Raw genomic sequence first — 21,768 nt, 5'->3', positions numbered from 1 at the left:
GTTTACAGAGGACTGAGGAAATGGCTTAGTGGTTACAACATTTGCCTGCGAAGCCTAAAGATCCAGGTTCAATTTCCCCAGGACCCACATAAGCCAGATGCACAAGGGGGCACATGGGTCTGGAGTTCATTGCAGTGCCTAGAGGCCCTAGTGTGCCCATTCTCTCTTTCTCTCATAAATAAGTATTTTTTAAAAAAATTGTTTACAGCCAGGCATGGTGGCTCATGCCTTTTATCTCAACACTCAGGAGGCAGAAGGAAGGAGGACTGCCTCAAGTTCAAGGCCACTCTGAGATCACATAGTAAATTCCAGGTTAGCCTGGGTTAGAGCAAGACCCTCATCTCAAAAAACAAAAAAATAAAAATAAAAAGTTTGCATTGTTTTGTTCTGCCATTCTGAGAACGCTAGCAATTAGAAAGCCAAACAGGAATACTTTAAAATTCGTAACTCGTCTTTAATTGACCAAAAATGATATTCTGCTCCCAGCAATGAACAAATCAACTTGTTAAAAAGTAAATGAAGGTTAGAACACGAGGGTACAAGGAATGGTTCAGCTTCCATCACAAACACAAATTGCTGGATGGAGTAAGATAAATGCTGCTACACACTTAAGGTTGCATGAAAATATGAGGCCTACAGTGTGATTTACACTACCAGGCCAGCAAGACCCACATGTGACACCAGACTAGGGCACAAGAGATAAGATCTCCCCAGTAACAATTATACCCTTTTACTTACAGAAAGATCTATATCTTATCATTTAGCAGACAATTTTAAAAAACATTTTACACAGAGATAAAAAATAGCCAACTAGGAGGAGGACTATGTTGCTGTTTAAAATGGCCATTTGTCAATAGCTGCAGAGTTACTGGGCAGTGCTGGGTCTGAAGGTGCAGCTTCCCCACTGAAGCAAGCAGGGAAATGTGTGGCATAAAATCTTTTATTACCCATATCCTTAAAACAGGACAAGATGGGTGACCACACCAGCTAACCACTGAGGTCACAATTAGTAGCAAAAGTATGCCGGAACTCTACCCTGCCCAAGACCTTTGTTCCACTCCCTCAACACAAAGTTTTCTCAATAAGGCTCTAATTTCTTCCCTCAACTGGACACAATGCTTCCAGGTGCTTACTACTCAGACATCTCTTCTGCCACTTTTGCTTTCTTCTTCTTCTTTTTCTTCTTGGTGGTGTCACTGTCCTAAAGAGAGACAGAAGTAGAAAACTTATAATACCTATTAGCAAAATAATTATGACTGCCCCCAAAAGTACCTGGTACTGTACACGCCAGAATCCATAAGGCCATTTGGAATTAAATTAATTTTGTATGAAGTTTAGTGACTTTCTCAGTGAAGGGCATTCTGATGATAAACATAAACATCCTCCCAACTCATCAGCAGAATACAAACTATGAGCCACTGCTCTCAAATGCTTCATGCCCCATCCTGTCCATCTGTTCCCTAGCCAAGGACTAAGCCAGCACAAGACACCTGTGTCTATACGTACCCCATCTCTAGGCTCACTCTCACTCTCCACCACAGCTTTAGCCTTCTTGTCCTTCTTCTTATTCTTCTTTTCCTTCTTGATCAACTGGGGAACTGCTGGATGTGTCTCATCACTTTCACTCTCACTCTCACGTTTCCGCTGTGATGAAAATAATTGGTACCAAAGTTAGATCTTTGGTAATAATGGAGGGGGGACTGGAGAGATGGCTCAGCAGTTAAGATGCTTGCCTGCAGACCCGAGTTTGATTCCCCAGTACCCACATAAAACTAGATACACAAGGTGGTGCAGGTGTCTGGAGTTCCCTGGAATGTTGTCTGCCTCTTTTTCTCTCAAACAAAAAGAGTAGGAAAGTGGTTCAGTTATAGTCAAAAAGTGGGAGGTCACCAAAAAAGATACTAAGTAGACCCAACAGCAAGCTTTCTTTTTATAAACCCCAACAGTGCCTTTTACTGCAGGTTTGAAGACAGAGAAACTCCAACCACATAGCCTGTTCCTAGCCACTCAAGTATCTTGACTACAGACATGCCATTTGGAGTCCTAATACCAGTAGTAGCCCTCAATCCTGGGAAACCCACATGCTTCACTGTGGCCATTTAAACACCTGAATCTCTGATAATTCTGCTTCTTCCTGCATAGTTTTATATAGACCTCTGAGTTCAATATACCTACCAATGAAGCCAGGCTATGACCAGAACAATGCATTCTATCCCAGTGTTAGTTAGTGCCAAGGCCAATTTGATTACTGAGTTCCAGAGGACATGGCTGGGAATAGGAATCAGGAATCCACCACAACCAAGTAAGTATCCTAAAGTATGATGCAATAGCTATGTGTGCACCACAATAAGGACGAGGCTCTTGAGAAACCCTGCCTTACTGTATTAAGACGTGTATGCCTATGTATGTATGTATGTATGTATGTATGTATGTATGTATGTATGTATATAGCTAGACTTCAGATTAGTCCAGCATTGGTGCTTCTTAAAATTTTTTATCTCTTGAAGCCGGGGGTGGTGGCACATACCTTTAATCCCAGCACTTGGGAGACAGAGGTAGAAGGATTGTCATGAGTTAGAGGCCACCCTGAGACTACATAGTGACTTCCAGGTCGGCCTGGGCTACAGTGAGGCCATACTTTGAAAAAACAAAACAAACAAAAAAACAAAAAAGTCATCATCTGTTTGGGGCTAGAGAGATGGCTTAGAGGGTTAAACACTTCCCTGTGAAGCCTAAGGATCCCGGTTCGAGGCTCGATTCCCCAGTGCCCACATAAGCCAGATGCACAAGGGGGTGCATGTGTCTGGAGTTTGTTTGCAGTGGCTGGAGGACCTGATGCACCCACTCTCTCTGTGTGTCACTCTCATCTCCTGAAGCCCATTCCAAACAGATCATACTACTCACCTTTGTGACTTTTACTGCTTCAGCAACAAGCTGAGGGGCTTCCACAGCTCCAGCAGCCACATCTTTCTTGCCAGTATCACTGAAATAGGAAGTATAAGAGGTCCAATTATGGAACAGCTATCCGTGAGATCTTCTGTGTCCATTACTCAGTGAAATTGGGTTAATCTAAAGCCACCAGAAGAACCCACCTGTTGCTTTTGCAGATTGTCTGTAGTCTAGAAAGGAATAACTTCCTGCTATACAGGTTTGAGCCTTCTTGGCCCAAGCCTCACAAAACCCAGTAAGGAAATTTGATCTACAACACCAGGCTTGTGATCCAGCACTTAGCACAGTTGTCCAAAATAAGTCCCTCAACATTCCTTAACTCTACAATGCCCTGCCCTTACCTGTAATCAACGTAGTCCTGCTTCCATGTAGCAGGGGTATTGTCTGTGGGTTTGCCATGCTTGTCCAGAAGGCCTTGCTTGATCATCAGCTTCTTCTGACTTGCCTGGTCAAATGCCGGGATTTTAAAATTAAAATTAGACTAATGCAAATGCATGATGACCACAATGTCAGCCTGCACAGAATGGCACAAGGTCCATTCCTTGTGTATTTTCAGCAGGGTTTCATAGTCCTCTGATGAATGAACTGTCCTGAATTCTTCTTTACCTCTTCATGTCACCAATACTTAATCTACTCTTCACACTAGTCTAAGAGAAAATTTCTCACCCACAACACTGTGGATACCCCAGGTACCAGACTTCTGTGTACTCCTGGCAGCTATAAACATGGCTAAAATTCACCACCGTATGACTATTTAATATCCAACTGTTTACCCTACTAAACTGAAAATCGCTGCCTGAGTAGGTATTTAACAATCCCAAACAAAATTACTCAGAACTACAACTCAGTGCCACTTACCTTTGGACCTAAACCCCACTTGCGAGGATAAGTGTCTCTCTCCATGATCACTCTCTTGATCTTGGCTACTATACCATGGTCACAGGTAGAAATCACTGCTGTGGTCATTGATGCAATAGCTGCAGACATTCAGCAGAGGAAAAAAAGATTTGCATGGTCCCAATTCTACCACTTCATGCCCATTTGCAATAATTTAAACCCATTCAGCTTAACTTGAGCTTTCCTTTGCACAGGAATATGTACTCCAGGAAGGAAACCTTTAAAATGATATTAAACTTGTAAACTTAGAAACATATCTAATCCAAGCAACTGAAGCCACACTTGACAAGGTATGAAGCTTTGAACACATCCAGGAATGATGTGTATACCACACTTGGCCATAGAACATCTGATGTTTCAAGGATCTCTTTGCTGCCGCCTGTGCCATGGAGCTGTCCATGGCTGCCTTGTCTGCTCACAGAACTGAGCCAAGGAACCTTGGTAATGTGTTTTCTTTCTGGTGCAAATTAGGACTGTTAACTAATTTTGACTTATTCATTAAGAGGACCACATAGCCCTGAAAGTTGTAAGGAATAATCTAATAGTAACTAAGCTTTCACAAATGGTACTAACAAGTTATTTGCAAACAAGCAAGGAGTGAACTATAGTTTCTTCATTTTGATTGACACAACTAACCATCCCCTCCAACTCTTGAGAGTATCATTGGAGGGCCAAAATGCAACACCTCATCATCTACATCCAACTCATCGGTCCATTAGCTGGGACCACCCATATAGACCTTAGGAGACACTGATTAGACCAAAATGAGGAACCAGGACATGGAGATGCTCAAATGAGTCTAGCAGTGATGGTACAGATTGTAGCCCCAACTCTAGAGTGGATGAGGGTGGCACCCCTCTTACCCATGCAAATAGCTTCCCCCTTGGTGGTAATGACAACAATCTCCTGGTTGACTTCAATGCCATCCTCATATCGAAGAACACCAGGAAGCATGATCTTGGCTCCATAGCAGATTGCATTTACCTGGAGGACAGTATCAAATGAGGGCCAGATCCCCTGAGTAGGAAATGGGACCAGCAGCACTGATACTATGAAGGGACACAGAACAGGAGCAACCACATAACAAGTGCACTATCGTACTTCTCTTCAAGATTTCTACACACATTACTCAAAATACCAAATACAACTTTAAAAAATCATTACTCATATTTTGATCCTGCTGTATTGTTAAAGAATGCTGTCCTTGGGCTGAAGAGATGGCTCAGCACTTAAGGTACTTGCCTGCAGAGGCTAACAACCCAAGTTCAATTCTCCAGTACGCATGTAAAGCCAAATGCACAAAGTGGCACATGCATCTGGAGTCTGTTTGCAGTGGCTGGAGGTCCTGGTACACCCTTTTCCTCTTTCTGTGCTTGCAAATAAATATTTCTTTTTTGTTTTGTTTTTCGAGGTAAGGTTTCACTCTAGCCCAGGCTGACCTGGAATTCACTATGGAGTCTCAGGGTGGCCTCGAACTCACAGCAATCCTCCTACCTCTGCTTCCCAAGTGCTGGGATTAAAGGCGTGTTCCACCACGCCCAGCTTTTTTTGTTTTTTAATTAAAACAAGAGGGCTGGAAAGATGGCTTAGCAGTTAATGTGCTTGCCAGCAAAGCCAAAAAATCCAGGTTCAATTCCCCAGTACCCACATAAGCACAAGGTGGTACATAAGTCTCATTTGCAGCAGCTGAAGGCCCTGGTACACCCATTCTCTCTCTCTCTCAAATTAAAAGTAATATTAAAAAAAAAGCATGTAAGACACTACACCTCGAGAAACAATCAGCCTTGGGGCTGGAGAGTTGGCTTAGTGGTTAATCGCTTGCTTATGAAGCCTAAGGACCCTAGTTCAAGGCTCAACTCCCCAGTACCCATGTAAGCCAGATGCACAAGGTGGTGCACGCATCTGGAGTTTCCTTGGTGCCAATTCTCTCTCAAATAAATGAATTTTAAAAATTAAAAAATGCATTCTCTAATCATACAACTAGAAATAAAAACACTATTTACACTGGGCATGGAGACACAGGCCTTTAATTCCAGCACTCGGAGGCAGAGATAGGAGGATCACTCTGAGTTCAAAGACAGCCTGGGACTAGAGTGAGTTCCAAGTCAGCCTAGGCTAGAGTAAGACCCTATCTCAAAAAACCAAAAGCATTATTTAAATATGCTCCATATTAAAAAGCTTAAACTAAACTGCATATTTGCTGGATTCAATTTTTTTATGACCACAAAGTAAATATGCTAAGAAAAGGGCTTGATAGCTATGAAGTTTAGATCTCACTGTCCCTAAGTAGGCCCAGTATTAAAATTTTACTTTAAAAGTAATATACCTAGTTTTGACATAACAAGTTTAGCTGTTTCTATTATTAATAACCAGAAAATCAACCTATGCAACTAATTGAACAAATAAAAGCAACAGGGAAAATAAATGATTTCACAATGCCAACATTTCATCTTTTGAAACATTCTATGCAAACATGGACTCAATCCAGAACTTACTGCACTATCTTTCATAACCAGCCGTTTGTGAGACGTCAACAGCTTTTCCAAAGGGTAAACAACACGCCGCAAGTAGCTCTCATCCTTATGGTTATCATATAGCCACTGAGCATCAAGTACATCATGCATTGTCACCATGTGGTCCTGAGAAGCAGCCAGATATAAATTTAATTGTATCTCAAATATCCATCAGGCCCCCACACCTTAAACTGTTCTTTTGCGTGTTTGTATTTTTGAGGTAGAGTTTCACTCTAGCTCAGGCTGATCTGGAATTCACTATGTAGTCTCAGGATGGCCTCAAATTCATGGTGATCCTCCTACCTCTGCCTCTCCAAGTGCTGGCATTATAGGAGTGTGCCACCATGTCCGGCCCAACCCCTAAACTGTTTAGAACTCAGTAATTATTGTTATATTAGATTTAAGCAGACATTTTTTTTTCCTGATCCTGGGAATGGAAGTTAAGCCTCTGAACAAGATAGGCACATGCTCTAACACTGAGCCACACCCAAGCCCCAAGCAGGACGGTTGTTGGCTATCAGGCAAGTGAACAGAATATAAGATTCAGTCATCTCCCTTAGCCAATTTCAATATCCCAAAGTTTAATTAACAGACCAGGGAAACTGCCCTGACATGAACTCAACACTTTGGAAATTGCCTTTCCTAGGATGTAAAGCAGACAGTTTTACCAAGGGCTAGAGGAGATCAAGAATCAATCCTAAAACCTCAAGCCCCATAATGACATACCTTTTCACTCATGACTCCAGAACGAACCCTCCGAAGTTCCTGCATTTGACCACCAACTCCCATTAACAAACCAAGGTGCACACACAGTGTCCGAATGTAGGTTCCAGCTTCACAACTCACCCAAAAGATTCCTAAGATATACACACACAAATGAAGTCCTTTTGTTCCAAAATAAACACATGACTGCTTGAGAAACTCAAGAGATGACAGACATAAGGCCACGTCAGTACAAAGTGCTAGAGACATCACTTCTAAATCAGAATGGAATCCTCAGGAATGCGTTCCCACCCACTTATGAGTCTAAGGCAATTCTGTTCTTCACAGGGTGAAATACCAACCTAATCTTCTTTCAGGATCATATTCAATCATTTTGCTCTCGTAGATAGTCCTCACTCGAAGCTGCCTTTTTACTGCAGCAATAAGTGGGGGTCGCTGAAACAGGGCACCCGTCAGAGTTTCTAGTGCCTAAAGAACAAGTATGAACAAAGACATACTCGCCATACAAACTCTTAAGTAAGATGAAAGGGCTCTTTAGAGAATTAAAGGACATAATTGAAACACAATTTTCTTTCAATTATTTAAGATCTAAAATGCCTTTTAATTCAGTTTCTACTTCTTGCTTCAACTACTAAGAAAGCTCAATGCTGACCAGAATTTCCTCCTCAGAAGGGACATACCTGGAAGGCATCCCTGTTACCTATAATCCCCAATCCAGGGGTCTAGGGCAGCCCACTGGAAAAGGCACAAGTTAGGCAAGAGAGTTTGCCTATCTCCAGATGTTTAGGGGCTCAGACACCCAAATCACCAAGATGTCCTCCCTACAGTTGCAGACTTACCCTAGAAAGCTGAGTCCCCCCTTCAATAGCATTGTGCAGCCGGACAATTCCCACATACTCTTTGCCTGTAAAATGACAAGAGTATTCAGGTATGGCCACTGAGTTTTCTGTATTCTCATATTTTTATATGCTCAATCACTCCCATCTTACACAGTAGAAAAAGACAATGTTATACCATGTTCCTATAAAATTTATAGAGACAGTGCCATGGAATAGATGGGGAAAAAGGAAGATATATTTTTTTCCCCACAGTTAGGCATACTGGCACATACCTACAAACCTAACTCCAACAGTTGGGAGGCTAAAGCAGGAGGATACAGAGTTCCAAGCCAGCCTGGGATATATAGCAAAATCCTTTCTCAAAAATGATATTCTTAGGGCTGGGGAGATGGCTCAGCAGTTCGAGGTGCTTGCTTACAAAACCTAGTGGCCTGGGCTCAAATCCCTAGTATCCATGTAAAACCAGATGCACAGTGGCACATGTGTCTGGAGTTCGCTTGCAAAGGCAAGATGCCTTGACATGCCCATACACACACTCATAAATAATTACACACACACACACACACAGCTGGAGAGATGTCTTAGCCATTAAGGCACTTGCCTGCAAAGCCAAAGGACCCAGGTTCAACTCCCCAGGACCTACATAAGCCAAATGCACAAGGTGGTGCATGTGTCTGGAGTTCATTTGCAGTGGCCAGAGGCCCTGACACACCCATTCTCTCTCTCTCTCTCTCTCTACTTGCCTATTTCTGTATTTCTCTCTCTCAAATAAATAAATAAAAATAAAAAATATTTTAAAAAAGATACATTCTCTCATTTGGAATTCAATGTTCAATGCTGTAACAGGAAGAGATGGAGTATCTAGTACGACCTCTCACTGGAATGTACCTTGCACAGTAAGCAGAATTTTCTCCAATGAAAAGCAGGGAAGGGCACCTTAGACAGAAGCATAACCAGAGACAGACAAGAGGCAAAAGCAGTGAGCCCAAAGCTAGAAAGACTTCAGCCCCAGTACTAGGAATGGTTTCCATTGACTCCATCTGCATATGACTGATAGCTAGAAATAATAAAAAGGGTAGAATCACTAGAACTCAGCGGAAGATAGAAGACAAAATATTCCAGCTTCAAGATTTTCTTTTTTAATGAGTTCCCAAGAGCCGAAATGTAGAAAGGAAACAAATGTACAATGCCTTCCAAGTTCTACAACTGTCCAGCTTCTTTCACATACCTGCACTCTGCTGTGATTTCACTAAGCGAGTAGCTCGTTCTATGCATACAATTAAACATCCAGTCACTTTGGGATCCAGTGTGCCACTGTGTCCAGTCTTCTCCACCCGAAGTATTCGTCGTATCCAGGCCACCACCTCATGGGAAGAGGGGTTAGAAGGCTTATCAAGATTAATGAAACCTGTCCTAGAATGAAAAAAAAGGTTAATGCATCACCTGTTCTTATGTTTAAAAAAAAATTAAAAAATATTAAGAGTTAAAAAGAAAAAATTCATCACAGATTTAGGTTATATGTCCAGGGTAAAAGCCTTAGTTCCAAGATGCTATTACTTCTTCCAATAATATGAAAGCATCATTTTCAAAAGAACTCAAGTTTATACAGTGTTTGCTCCCCACACTTACCTGATATAGTCTCCAATCTCCCTCTTCAGAGGATTTGAGCCACAAGGAAGAGGTGTGTAGTGTGTTGTCCTTACATTTAACTTATCAAAATTCTGGAAATCAATGATGCAACACAACATAAGTTTAGTAACACACCACTGATATGTAGAGTTTTGTTCCCATACATATCAATATCACTGTAGCTGTGACACACTAGTAAACTTTACAGACTGGGAAGATTCCCAGTACTAACAAGAACAAGATAAATTTGAGCACGTGTAGGATTAAGTTCCTGATTTAGAAAGAGACTTGTGGGGATATTATAAAGGAGAAACTGGACTTAACTGTGTAGGATTCTGAATAAAACATATTATAGTTTTGATTTTCCCAGATGAGCCAAACTGAAGAAGGCTGCCAACTTTAAGCATGGCTAGCTTGTTTCTTATTTCTGTCTGCTATTCATGTGCCCATTCCTTTTCAGTCTGTCTGGAGGAGGCTTTACCACTATCTGGAAAGAACCCACCAACTTCATGAAGACCATTTTTCACCACCAGGTCACTTTCATTATATTTACTACAAATGGCAGTACTTGTTTAACCATCTCCCATCCCTGGCTTTTAGACTTTTAAGTTTCTCCACAGTAGAGTCCTCACTTTCCCTGTGTGCTCACATATTTTCCCAGGGCCTACAAAAGAAAAGAAGGTGCTGTCTAAATGATGGTGTTAAACTAGTCAAAGAGAAATTCAACTTTGTTCAAAGATGTAAGTAGACCTCATTCTTTCACCAAACCATACATACAGTTTATAAAGTTTATTATGGGTTGTCTCAGTAACTTTTATTCACGACTCAGCCAGTATCCAGTTTGTGAAAATTATATACCCAACACCACTTAAACCCACAAATAAAACCAATAATGATTTTTAAAGAATAATAGTATTTCAAGCCAGGCGTGGTGGTTCATGCCTTTAATCCCAGCACTCGGGAGGCAGAGGTAGGAGGATCACCATGAGTTTGAAACAACCCTGAGACTACATAGTGAATTCCAGGTCAGCCTAAGCTAGAGTGAGACCCTACCTCAAAAAACCAAACCAAACCAAACAAAGAAAAAAAGAGTTGAGCTTTGAAGCCAGACATGTTTAGATCAGACTATATGACCTTGGGTTATTCTCTCTAAGGTTTGTTCATAATATCTATTTATTTATTTGAGAGAGAGAGAATGAATACGGGTGTGCCAGGGCCTCCAGCCACTGCAAATGAATTCCAGATGCCCTGAGCAACGTTGTGCATCTGGCTTACATGGGTCCTGGACAACTGAACCTAGGTCCTTTGGCTTTGCAGGCAAGTGCCTTAACCGCTTAGCCATCTCCAGCCCTTGCTCATAGTATCTTAATATGTGTTGGGGATACAGGGGGTATCCTACCTCTGCCTCCCAAGTGCTGGGATCAAAAGTGTGCACCACCACACCAGGCTTCAAAGCTCAACTCTTAAGTACTAACAGTCCTACTTAAATTGGCCCACAAACTGAAAAAGGTCTACGTAAGAATTGAGTTTAGAATGTAAACTGTCCAAAAAGTAGTGTTGTGTAATGGTGCCAGTACACCCTTCTGTCTGGGACTCTGGAAATGGCTCATGTTATAGAGGATGCCTCTGGGCTGATTAGAAGAAATACCACCTTGCTCTAGGCCCCCACATAGCACATGACCCAAGATCTCTTCCTTGCAGAGCAGCTTTCCTTTTCACTCATAACTCCTAAATAAAACCCTCTCTCCTTGGCTCTCTCCATGGTGTTCTCTCTCTGATCTTACACCTCTCATTCTTGTACCCAGTGGTAGGGTGCCTATCTATCTCTATGGCTTTAGATCCCACCTGGTGTTATAGTACTCCTGAGCTCATGAAAACTGTATCTTGAATCCTAAACTTTGCTAGCAACTTAACATTATGGTGATTCAATTTATTCTAGTACAACAGTGCTGTTGAATTTTGTTTCCAAGGCAGGGTCTCACTCTAGCCCAGGCTGACCTGGAACTCTGTAGTCACAGGCTGGCCAACTCACAGTGATCCTTATAACTCTGCCTCCTAATTGCTGGGATTAAAGGTATGCACCACCACACCTGGACTGAATTTTTGTTTTTCTAAGCAGCATCTCACTTTGGCCCAGGCTGACCTGGAATTTACTATTATAGTCTCAAGATGGCCTTGAACTCATGGGGATCCTCCTCTACCTCTGCTGGGATTAAAGGACTGTGACACCACACCCGGCTCTTGAATTTTTGAACAATCTGAACCTTCAAGGAATAGTACTTTATACTATCATCTGTTGGTAACTAATCTTAACTGTTTAATAATTGGTAACAATAAGAAAGCACAGGTATCTATCTGGTATACACAGCACATACCTTAAGTAACAAAGGCCACTGCGAAGTATCCAACTGAGCCACTTTGGATTCTGGTTTGATAAGAAAGTCTTCAGTATGTTGTATTTCCTTCAGTAGGATAGAAACAATGTGTCAAAGTTCACACCTGGTTGAAACAATTTTTTGTTGTTTTGTTTGTTTTTCAAGGTAGGGTCTCACTCTCAAGCTGACCTCCTGGAATTCACTATGTAATTTCAGGGTGGCCTCGAACTCATGGTAATCCTCCTACCTCTGCCTCCCGAGTGCTGGGATTAAAGGCGTGTGCCACCACACCCGGCTTGAAACAATTTTATTACTGGCAGTGGTGTATGTTTTTTAAACAAACAAAAGGAAAATGAAGCAATTAATCAGCTCAATAAGTAAGTGCCACCAAGGTGGATCCAAATATGTATAAAAAAACCAAAACGGAGCCATAGGTTTGAGTGGGACAAGGAAGAGAAATTCAGGGAGAACAGTTGATGGTGTAAACACCATTTAGTTTATTTACACACAGACGTTGCATTCCTTTCACTTTATTTAAATAACCTTTATTTTTTAGTTACAACAAAGTAAAACATTCCTACTCACGGCTACATCTTCTTCTAATGGCTTCCGGTCCTTTTTCTTTTTATGCTTCTTTGGCAAAATAATGACTAAAAGAAATAAACACTAGATTTGGAGCTTTTCTTTAAAAACAAATGTTCAAAATAAAGTCTGAAAGCAGGGCAAGGAGATAAAAATCTAGCATTCCTGGAGAAAACTTTTAAGTGTGCGAGGCCAAACGGGTTGCTAGGCTAGCGTCTGACTGCAGCCTGGCGCACGTGTTGGCTTCCCGTCGGGTCCACCACGTGGCTGTGCCAGAGCCAAACACATCAAAAAAGCGCTTGCCTACAGGCCGGAAAGTTCCACAAGCGACCACTGCACGGTACCCGCGGGCTTGTGATGGCTACGATTTCCTTTCAACTCTGAGTTAAACCCTCCCGGCCACCTCGGCCCCTTCTCTTCCCCACCCTTCCCCTGCACCCTCGCGACCCTATTTTGGCGGCACAGACGCTACCCGATCTCTTGTCATCACCGAGTAGCCTGCACGGCCGGTGCCTCTTGAGGGCACTAGGTGGGCTCCCCTCGACTCCAGGCAAGAATCTAAAGGAGCCTAGTCACCGCGAAGGCTTTGCTCTTGAGCAGCCGCCCAGGGAACCTGGACCTACATAAGGCTGCTCTCAAGGCCCGGCACAACGCGGCCAGCCTACAGGCACAAACGGGCGGATCTGTCATGAGACTACTTCACTACGCCTGCCTCCTCCGCACGTCAGAGAGCCACGTAGCTTCCAAAGCCACCGCCAACCGCAGCCCTTACCTTCTGCTTCCGCCATCTTGCACCGTACCGCGTGCAGTCGGCTCAAGCCACCCGGTTAACAACCGCAGACTCCCGCGGCCTGCAAACAGACAGGCCGCGCCGTCGCTAGGCCCCACCCACTCGCGCACCGGGCAGGGACTCGGAACTGGAAGGGGCGGGACGGATCCGTGGAGGGTGGGTCTCAAGGTGCGCGCTGGCCGTCTGCATGATTCCATTGGGCGGCTCAGCCACGGCTATGGTGCGACTGCGCGTGCTCTCCGTGACTTAGCCAACCCCTAGTTCCTCCAGCTGCAGCGCAGCTCTCCGCCCGCCCGGGACTGGAGCGTGTGGGCGTGGCCCAGAGAAGTTGCTTGTGGGCTGCTGTAGTTTAACCTGGACGTCCTGCTTGACGCTAAGGAGTAGCCAGTGCTTTCCGACACCTACTCTTTGAGTTTGGTATTAGGTCAGCCCCAATTGAGAAAGGCGTACAGAAAGATGACCACCGTTTCTGCTTGGAACTCCTGTCCAGCTAGGGCAGCACTGGCCAATAGGAATCCAATGCGAGCCACATGTGAACGTTTAAGATTTTTCCACCATCCACGTTAAAGGAACAAAAAAAAAAAAAAACCGATGAAACTGATTTTAATAATTTTATTTGACCCTTCATATACGAAGTATTAGTTCAGAATATAAGCGATATGTAACCTTATGTAATAATATTGCTTTTTTTTCTGTATGAAGTTTTTTTCAGTGTGCTTGTGTTCTTTTATTCATATATATTTTTTGGGTTTTCGAGGTAGGGCTTCACTCTAGCCCAGGCTGACCTGGAATTCACTATGTAGTACATAGGTTGGCCTTGAACTCACAGTGATACTCCTACCTCTCCCTCCCAAATGCTGGGATTAAAGGCCTGTGCCACCATTCCCAGCCACTGTGTGTTTTAACTGCACACCTCAGTTCAAACTCCACAGCAGGGCTCTATGCATTAGTGGCCAAAAGTCTCTAGAGACTGCAGTATGAGACAGCCAGGAAATAACAGCTCCTGCTTTGAGCTCTCTACCCTTCTGTTTCAGCTGACTCTTCTGGCTCTCAATCAGGGAATCATAGTATTATTTTATTGCATAGCAATTTCCTCCAAATTGAAATATTTTAACCTAGAAGGAGGCTTTTTAGGAAGCTCCAAACTGAAACATATTCTCCTTAAGACTTGGGACATTCTAAAGCTCCTTAAAGTTCAGGGAGTGAACAATGCTCTTGGATGTAAAAACCTCATAAGTCTGAGGAAATTCCTGAAACTTAAAAGACTCACAATGTTCTTAGCCAAGGTTATATAAGGCTCAAGACGCCATAAGGGGTAAGAACTTTTGGGAGAAGAGTTTCCTACCAGCTAAGCTGCCTGCAAGTCTGGCAGTGAGCTCCAGGTGTTTGGTTTTCATAAGGCATCACTTATGCTGGGATGGGCTTTATGGGAATGGTGCTGCCTTTAAGTCATCCATGCTCCTCCTGTAAGATAACCCCGCACGCATACTCCTGCAAGTAACCGCAGTAAATTCATTGGTTCACCAAGTTGGGCTTTGGTGAGATTGCTATTTTGTCTGATGTTGGTGCCCTATCTGGGGATGAAGACATTTGTGCCTCCCCAGGAAAAATTTAATGCAAAACTTACCTAATACTTTATTGCAATTGTAAATAGGATCTTTTGCCATTATGTTTTCTAATTAGTTGCTGATAACAAAGGAGTGGCTATTACTTGTCTTCTGTTCTTCTGCAAGGCAAAGATCAGAATTTGTTTGATTGTTTGATGGAGGGTCTCACTCTTACCAGGCTGACCTGAAACTTAATCTGTAGTCACAGGCTGACCTGGAATCCATGGTGATCCTCCTAACTCTGCCTTCAAGCATTAGGATTAAAGGTGTGTGCCATCACACTCGGCTGAAGATCAGAATTTTTTTTTTTTTCAGTTTTATTTTACTCTGGCTTCAATTCTTTTTCTCACCTAATTTTTATTTTCTCTGAGATTTGTTTTTAATATTTTTGTTCGTTTTTATTTATTTATTTGAGAGTGGTAGACAGAGAGAGAATGGGCACTCAGGGCCTCCCAGCCACTGCAAAGGAACTTCAGACTCATGTGCCCCCTTGTGCATCTGGCTAACATGGGTCCTGGGGAATCTAGCCTCTAACAGGGGTCCTTAGGCTTCACAGGCAAACGCTTAACCAGAAATGAGTTTTTATTTATGTATTTATTTATTTGAGAGGGAGAGAAAAAGAGAGAGAGAGAATAAATGGGCAGGCCAAGGGCTCCAGCCACTGCAAACGAACTCCATATGCATATGCCACCTTGTGGCTTATGTGGGTACTAGGGAATCCAACCTTGGTCCTTAGGCTTTGCAGACAAGTACCTTAACCACTAAGCCATCTCTCCAGCCCTGGAACTGACTTTTTATAGGTAATCAAAGTCTCTCAGAACTAACCATTATTATTTTAAAACGCTCCAGTAACAAAGTAAATTTGAGGTACTCATTTGTGGTTCATTCACTAGCTTCATTGTTATCATACACGTATCTTCAGATTTGTTGGGAAAGCTGGTATGTTTGACTTTCAAGAGAGCTCCAGAATCTATTTTTTCCCCATCCTTGTCAGCAGCACTGTCATTATGACTCTCCTGGATTTCTTCAGTGGCCTTCTGCAGAGCTACATGTTTCTACTTTTCCTAGTAGAGTCTTTTCTCAACATAGCAATTTGAAATGGACATTAAAGTCAGGTCATGTCTTTGCTCAAAACCTTTTTTTTTTCTTTTTTTGGTTTTTCGCGTTAGTGTTTCACTCACGGCAATCCTCCTACCTCTCATAGTGGCCTCCTAAGTGCTGGGATTGAAGGCGTGTGCCGCCACGCCCGGCTTGCTCAAAACCTTTTAAGGGCTGAAGATATATGGTGGTAGACTGCTTGCCCAGCATGCCTGAGACCTTAAGTTCGATCACCAAAATAGTTAAATAAGTAAATGAGTGAATAAACTGCCCTTTAAGGGTTTCCATCTTTAGTGGGTTAAAAAGTGGTTCCTCTGAAGGTCTGTTCACAATCTATTATTAAGACTCTGAATATTTCCAGGTGTAGTGGTGCACACCTTTTAATCCCATCACTCAGGAGGCAGAGGTAGGAGGATCACTGTGAGTTTGAGGCCAGCCTGGAACTACAGAATGAGTTTCAGTGCAGCCTGGGCTAGAATGAGACTCTACCTCAAACAATAATAATAACAAAAAGACTTTGTGAAAGTGATTCTGTTTTTAAAAGGGTGTACAATGATTTTGTTGTTTTTAATTGGTAAGGGAGTGTTGCAGTCCGGTTCACATTGCTGGTAGAAATCACCCAACCAAGAGTAGCTTCTGGGAAAAAGAGGTTTATTTTGGCTTACAGGCTCGAGGGGAAGCTTCATGATGGCAGGGGAAAACGATGGCATGAGCAGAGGGTGGACATCACCCCCTGGCAAACATAAGATGGACCACAGCAACAGAAGGGTGTGCCAAACACTGGCATGGGGAAACTGGCTATAAAGCCCTTAAGCCCGCCCCCAACAATACACTCCCTCCAGGAGGCATTAATTCCCAAATATCCATCAGCTGGGGAGCTAGCATTCACATCACCTAAGTTTATGGGGGACACCTGAATCAAACCACCACATTCCGCCCCTGGCCCCCATAAACTGATATCCATACATGATGTAAAATACAATGCATTCAGTCTGACTTTAAAAGTCCCCATAGTTTTTATCAATCCCAATGATGTTCATACATCACCATAGTCCAAGATCTTTTAACTGAGCCACAATACCAAAAAATAACCTCAAAAAACTCATAACGGCACAGAATAAATATTCACACTGCAAAAGATGGCATTGGGCATAGCAAAGACACATTCAACTAATACAAGATTTAAAACAACCATGGCAAACATCAAACTCTGTAGCTTCAAGTCCAGCAATTCTAACCAGTGACAAATCTTCAAGTCCGATAATTCTAACCAGCAACAAGTCTCTGGCATTCCAATTCCGCCCCTCCAGCTAGGCTACTCACAGTCCTGGAAAACTTCATCGGGGCTGGCAGCTCCTCAGCAGCCATCTCATGGTCCCGGCATCTCCACTGGTCTCCACTGCAAGCCACAGTTCATCCTCATGGCCCTATGGGGTCTCTATGCAGGCAACCAGCAAACCTGCTTCACACTGCCCATGGCCATTTCCAAAACACAAGACCGTGTTGCAAACTCAATGACCCTCTTTCCAGCATTTCCTATACTCCATGATACCAGGTAGGAGCCAATTTGTTAATCCAGGGGGGAAATAAAGCAGACTTTGAAGAACAGGACTCCTTGAGCACTCAGGCCCCTTCAAAAGAGTCTACATTCTTCTTGTTGCCCCAACGCAGGTCACTTAGCCCAGTCTCAAAGGTTGTCATCTCTCAGTTGCAGCTGAACGGGCAGCAGTTCACCCAAAGGTTTTTCTTTCTGTGCCATATCCCTCTGCTCACACCAGTTCATTTCTACACAAAGCAACCCTGCACAACTTCTCAGGACATGGGCACAAGAGCAAGCTTCTCACACAAACTGCTAGCCCAGTCCAGGCAAAGCTTTTTCTCACCCTCATAAGCCAAACCTCACAGTCCATAGTTCTTACTGCCTTCAGGTCTTTCACCTCTGACCAGATTAGTCCATCAAGCTGTACTTACAGCACTGCAAGGCATCTCTTAGGCCAAGATTTCAACTCCTTCCACATTCCTCTTGAAAATCAGCTACAAAAGGCTGAAGCCACATAGTAAGGTGTCCAGCAGCAACCCCACTCCTCGGTACCACTTTACTGTTGCAGTCCGGTTCACATTGCTGGTAGAAATCACCCAACCAAGAGTAGCTTCTGGGAAAAAGAGGTTTATTTGGCTTAAAGGTTCAAGGGCAAGCTCCACGATGGCAGGGGAAAATGATGGCATGAGCAGGGGTGGACATCACCCCCTGGGCAACATAAGATGGACCATAGCAACAGAAGGGTGTGCCAAACACGGGCATGGGGAAACTGGCTATAAAGCCCTTAAGCCCGCCCCCAACAGGGAGGGATAATGGGGTTGAGATGGGGTCTTTCTATGTGGCTCAGGCTGGTCTCAAACTCACAGCAACCATCCTGCCTTAGTCTTCCTAGTGCTACGGTTATAAGTGTGCTCCACCATGCCGGGTGAAAGTAAGGCTTCTGTTCTGGTTTTGTTTGTTTGTTTGTTTGTTTTGTTTTTTGAGGTAGGGTTTCACTCTAGTCAAGGCTGACCTTGAATTCACTATGTAGTCTCAGGCTGGCCTCGAACTCATGGTGATCCTCGTACCTCTGCCTCCTGAGTGCTGGGATTAAAGGTGTGTGCCACTATGCCCTAAAAAGGTAAGGCCTCTCAGTTGAGCTCATCCTGTATTATCTGAGTGGCTTTAAAAAACAATAGCAAGTATAATTACAAAAGGAAAGATACACAAACACATGAGGAAAAGATCACATGCAATTGAAGGCAAATTTAAGCATTGTGGCCTTTCATCCCAGCAGGAGGGAAGGAAGAGGAAGGAAATGTGAGTTTGAGGCTAGGCTGGGCTACACAATGGGATCCTGTCCCATTCCCCCAACAGGCACTCCAAATGAAGACAAGGATTGTAGGCCTTTCAGATTTCTAGCCCCCAGTACTAGGAAAGAGTAATTTTCTAGGATTTTAACCCAGTTGATCTGGAAATAATTTGTTACAACAGTCCTAGGAAACTAAAATGCCATCTTACCAAGAGCAAAAGCCAGAGTCCTTACAATGGCTGTGCAAATCTGCCCAAGAGATCTCCTAGAGTACAAGAAAAATATAAATGAAGCATATTTCTATTTTTATCTATCACATCAAAATTATAAACTCTGAATTCACAACCTTGTAAATTTTATAATTAAAAAATTTTTTTTCTGGGCTGGAGAGATGGTTTAGCAGTTAAAGCATATGACTGCAAAGCCTAAGGGCCCAAGTTCCATTCTCCACATTCCATGTGAGCCAGATGCACATGGTGACACATGCATCTGGAGTTTGTTTGCAGTGACTAGAGGCCCTGGAGTGCCCTTTCTCACTCGCTCTCTTTATTTCTCTCTCTCTCCCTCTCTCTGTCTCTAATAAACACTGTTTTCTTTTTTAGTGGCAGCTTCTATAAGTATAGATAATAAACCATGACAATTCCACCCCCATTTTTCCCTCCCAAATCCACACTCCATTTAATCCCTTCTTCTTTCCAATTATTCTCTCTTTTACTTTGATGTATCATTTTTCCCTTCTATTATGAAAGTCTTGTGTAGGTAGTGTCAGGAACTGTGAGGTCATGAATATAAAGGCCATTTTCTGTGTAGAACACAGCATTGTAATCATTGCTACCCTTGCTTTGGCTCTTACATTGTTTTCACTTACCTCTCCCACAATGTACCCTGATCCCTGGAGGTTGTGGTAGAGCTGTCTCACTTAGTGCTGAATATTTCAGTCACTTCTTCTCAGAACTATGGCGATTTTAATATATTTGTTTTAGAGAGGTAGAATGGGACTGCCAGAGCCTCTTGCCCTAACAAAATCCATATGCATACACCACTTTGTGCATCTGGTTTTACATGGGTACTGAGGAATGAGCCAGGGCCATTAGGCTTTGTAAGCAAGCACCTTTAACCATTGAAAAATCTCTCCAGCACCTATGGTGACTTGTGAGTCACTCTACTGGTCACCACCATCTGAAAAGAGATGTTTCTCTAACCAAAAGTGAGAGGAGTGTTAATACATAGGCATACACATAAATATAAAAAGGTACTTAGAGGGCAGTTTGGTGGGCAAAATATATACATTTAGCCAGACAACAGTAGTTGTTACTTTCCCTAGGGCTCATGACTTCCCCAGCCATAGGCTTTTTTTGTCTTTTTTGTTTGTTTTTGTTTTTCGAGGCAGGGTCCCACTCTAGCTCAGGCTGACCTGGAATTCACTATGTAGTCTCAGGGTGGCCTTGAACTCATGGTGATCCTTCTACTGATGCCTCCCAAGTGCTGGGATTAAAGGTGAGCGCCACCACGCCCAGCTCCATAGGCTTTTAAAAAATATATTTTAGACTTCCAAGTAAGGTGGTAGCATAGTATAACCATGCCAAAGCAGCCTGGGGAAGGAAATAAGCAGAAAAAATAGCAAAATACACTCTTCCAAAAATGAAGGTGTATAAATTATTATCAAACACAGCAGAGAAGCAGGAGCGACTAAGATCTTCCACAAAAGAGGAAACTGGCCAGAATCCCACTGAGGTGCCAGTGGCCCTGGTCCATGCCTGCCTGCCTGCCCAGCCAGCATGGAGCTGGAGGAGCAGAAGCCAGGTGGAGGGATTTTGCAATCACATCAGCCTTCTTACAAAGTCAAGAAACCTGAAGCAGAAGGCAGCAAAGACCAGCTGAGCAGCTGCTGAAGGAGAACACAAGCAGAACAAGCTGAAAAGCTCCAGTACAATGCCAGGCATCTTGCACAGCTTCCCATCTCCAACTGTCAGGGCCATGAACCTCCAGAGAACTTACTCACTGCTGGCCGCAGGCCATCCAGCACAGCCGATCAGAACACCAGATCCACAGTGCAACAGAATAGGATGCACTCAGCACTGGTGAGATTGGAAGCTATCCCAAAAGAGCATATGTACACAAAGGCAGGTACATAGGCCTGCACTGGAAGTGCTAATCTCTTTCCAGGTCAGGGCAGATTATGTGTTATATATTCTTGTTTGGCTTTATTCTTCTCAAGGAAGCTGTATTTTGGAGTTGACTATTGTTGCCTCTGATGTTTCCAGATTCATGGGGCCTTTGCTGCCAATGAAATCAGGGAATCACTGCCATTCAAAATTGCCTCAAAAAAAAAGTACCTTGGAATAAACCTAATCGAGGAAGTTAAGGATCTCTACAATGAAAATTTTAAAACACTCAAGAGAGAAATTGCAAAAGACACTAGGAAATGGAAAGACATCCCGTGTTCTTGGATTGAAAGAATCAATATTTTGACAATGTCAATCTTACCACAATCAATCTACATATTTAATGCAATCTCCATCAAAATTCCAATGGCATTCTTCACAGAAATAGGGAAAAACAATCCTAAAATTAATTTGGAAGCATAAAACACCTCAAATATCCAAAACATTTTTAAACAACAAAAATAAGGCTGGTGGTATCACCATACCTGAGTTTCACCTATATTACTGAGCCATAGTAACCAAAACAGTATGGTACTGGCACAAAAACAGACACAGATCAATAGAACATAATAGAAGACCAGATGTAAATCCAGGCAGCTGCAGCCACCTGCTCTTTGACAAAATGCAAAAAATGCTCATTGGAGAAAAGACAGCCTCTTCGACAAATAGTGCTGGGAACACTGTATGTCTATATGTAGAAGGATGAAAATAGATTCTTACCTCTCTCCATGCACAAGAATTAAGTCCAAATGGATCAAAGACCTTAATGT

The 21,768-nt window shown here is 43.0% G+C and overlaps 1 protein-coding gene and 1 non-coding gene across 2 annotated transcripts; both read right to left on the bottom strand.

The window, feature by feature from the left end:
- Positions 1–430: 430 nt before the first annotated feature.
- Positions 431–13,418, bottom strand: Dkc1 (dyskerin pseudouridine synthase 1). The gene is made up of 15 exons (XM_004672665.2): positions 13,280–13,418; positions 12,511–12,575; positions 11,926–12,012; positions 9,551–9,642; positions 9,150–9,334; positions 7,922–7,986; positions 7,424–7,550; positions 7,086–7,216; positions 6,342–6,485; positions 4,710–4,830; positions 3,808–3,926; positions 3,291–3,394; positions 2,905–2,983; positions 1,507–1,644; positions 431–1,201 (listed from the first exon to the last, which is right to left on the bottom strand). Exons 1-15 carry the CDS (start codon positions 13,293–13,295, stop codon positions 1,133–1,135), a joined length of 1,542 nt encoding a protein of 513 aa, XP_004672722.1. The 5' UTR covers positions 13,296–13,418; the 3' UTR covers positions 431–1,132.
- On the bottom strand, positions 6,865–6,991 carry LOC123456952. Its single transcript, XR_006634810.1, has one exon. It is a non-coding gene; the product is annotated as a small nucleolar RNA SNORA36 family (small nucleolar RNA).
- Positions 13,419–21,768: the final 8,350 nt, after the last annotated feature.

Source organism: Jaculus jaculus, chromosome X, assembly GCF_020740685.1.
Source record: "Jaculus jaculus isolate mJacJac1 chromosome X, mJacJac1.mat.Y.cur, whole genome shotgun sequence".
Classification (NCBI taxonomy): domain Eukaryota; kingdom Metazoa; phylum Chordata; class Mammalia; order Rodentia; family Dipodidae; genus Jaculus; species Jaculus jaculus.
This window is presented reverse-complemented; position numbering and strand designations above follow the sequence as displayed.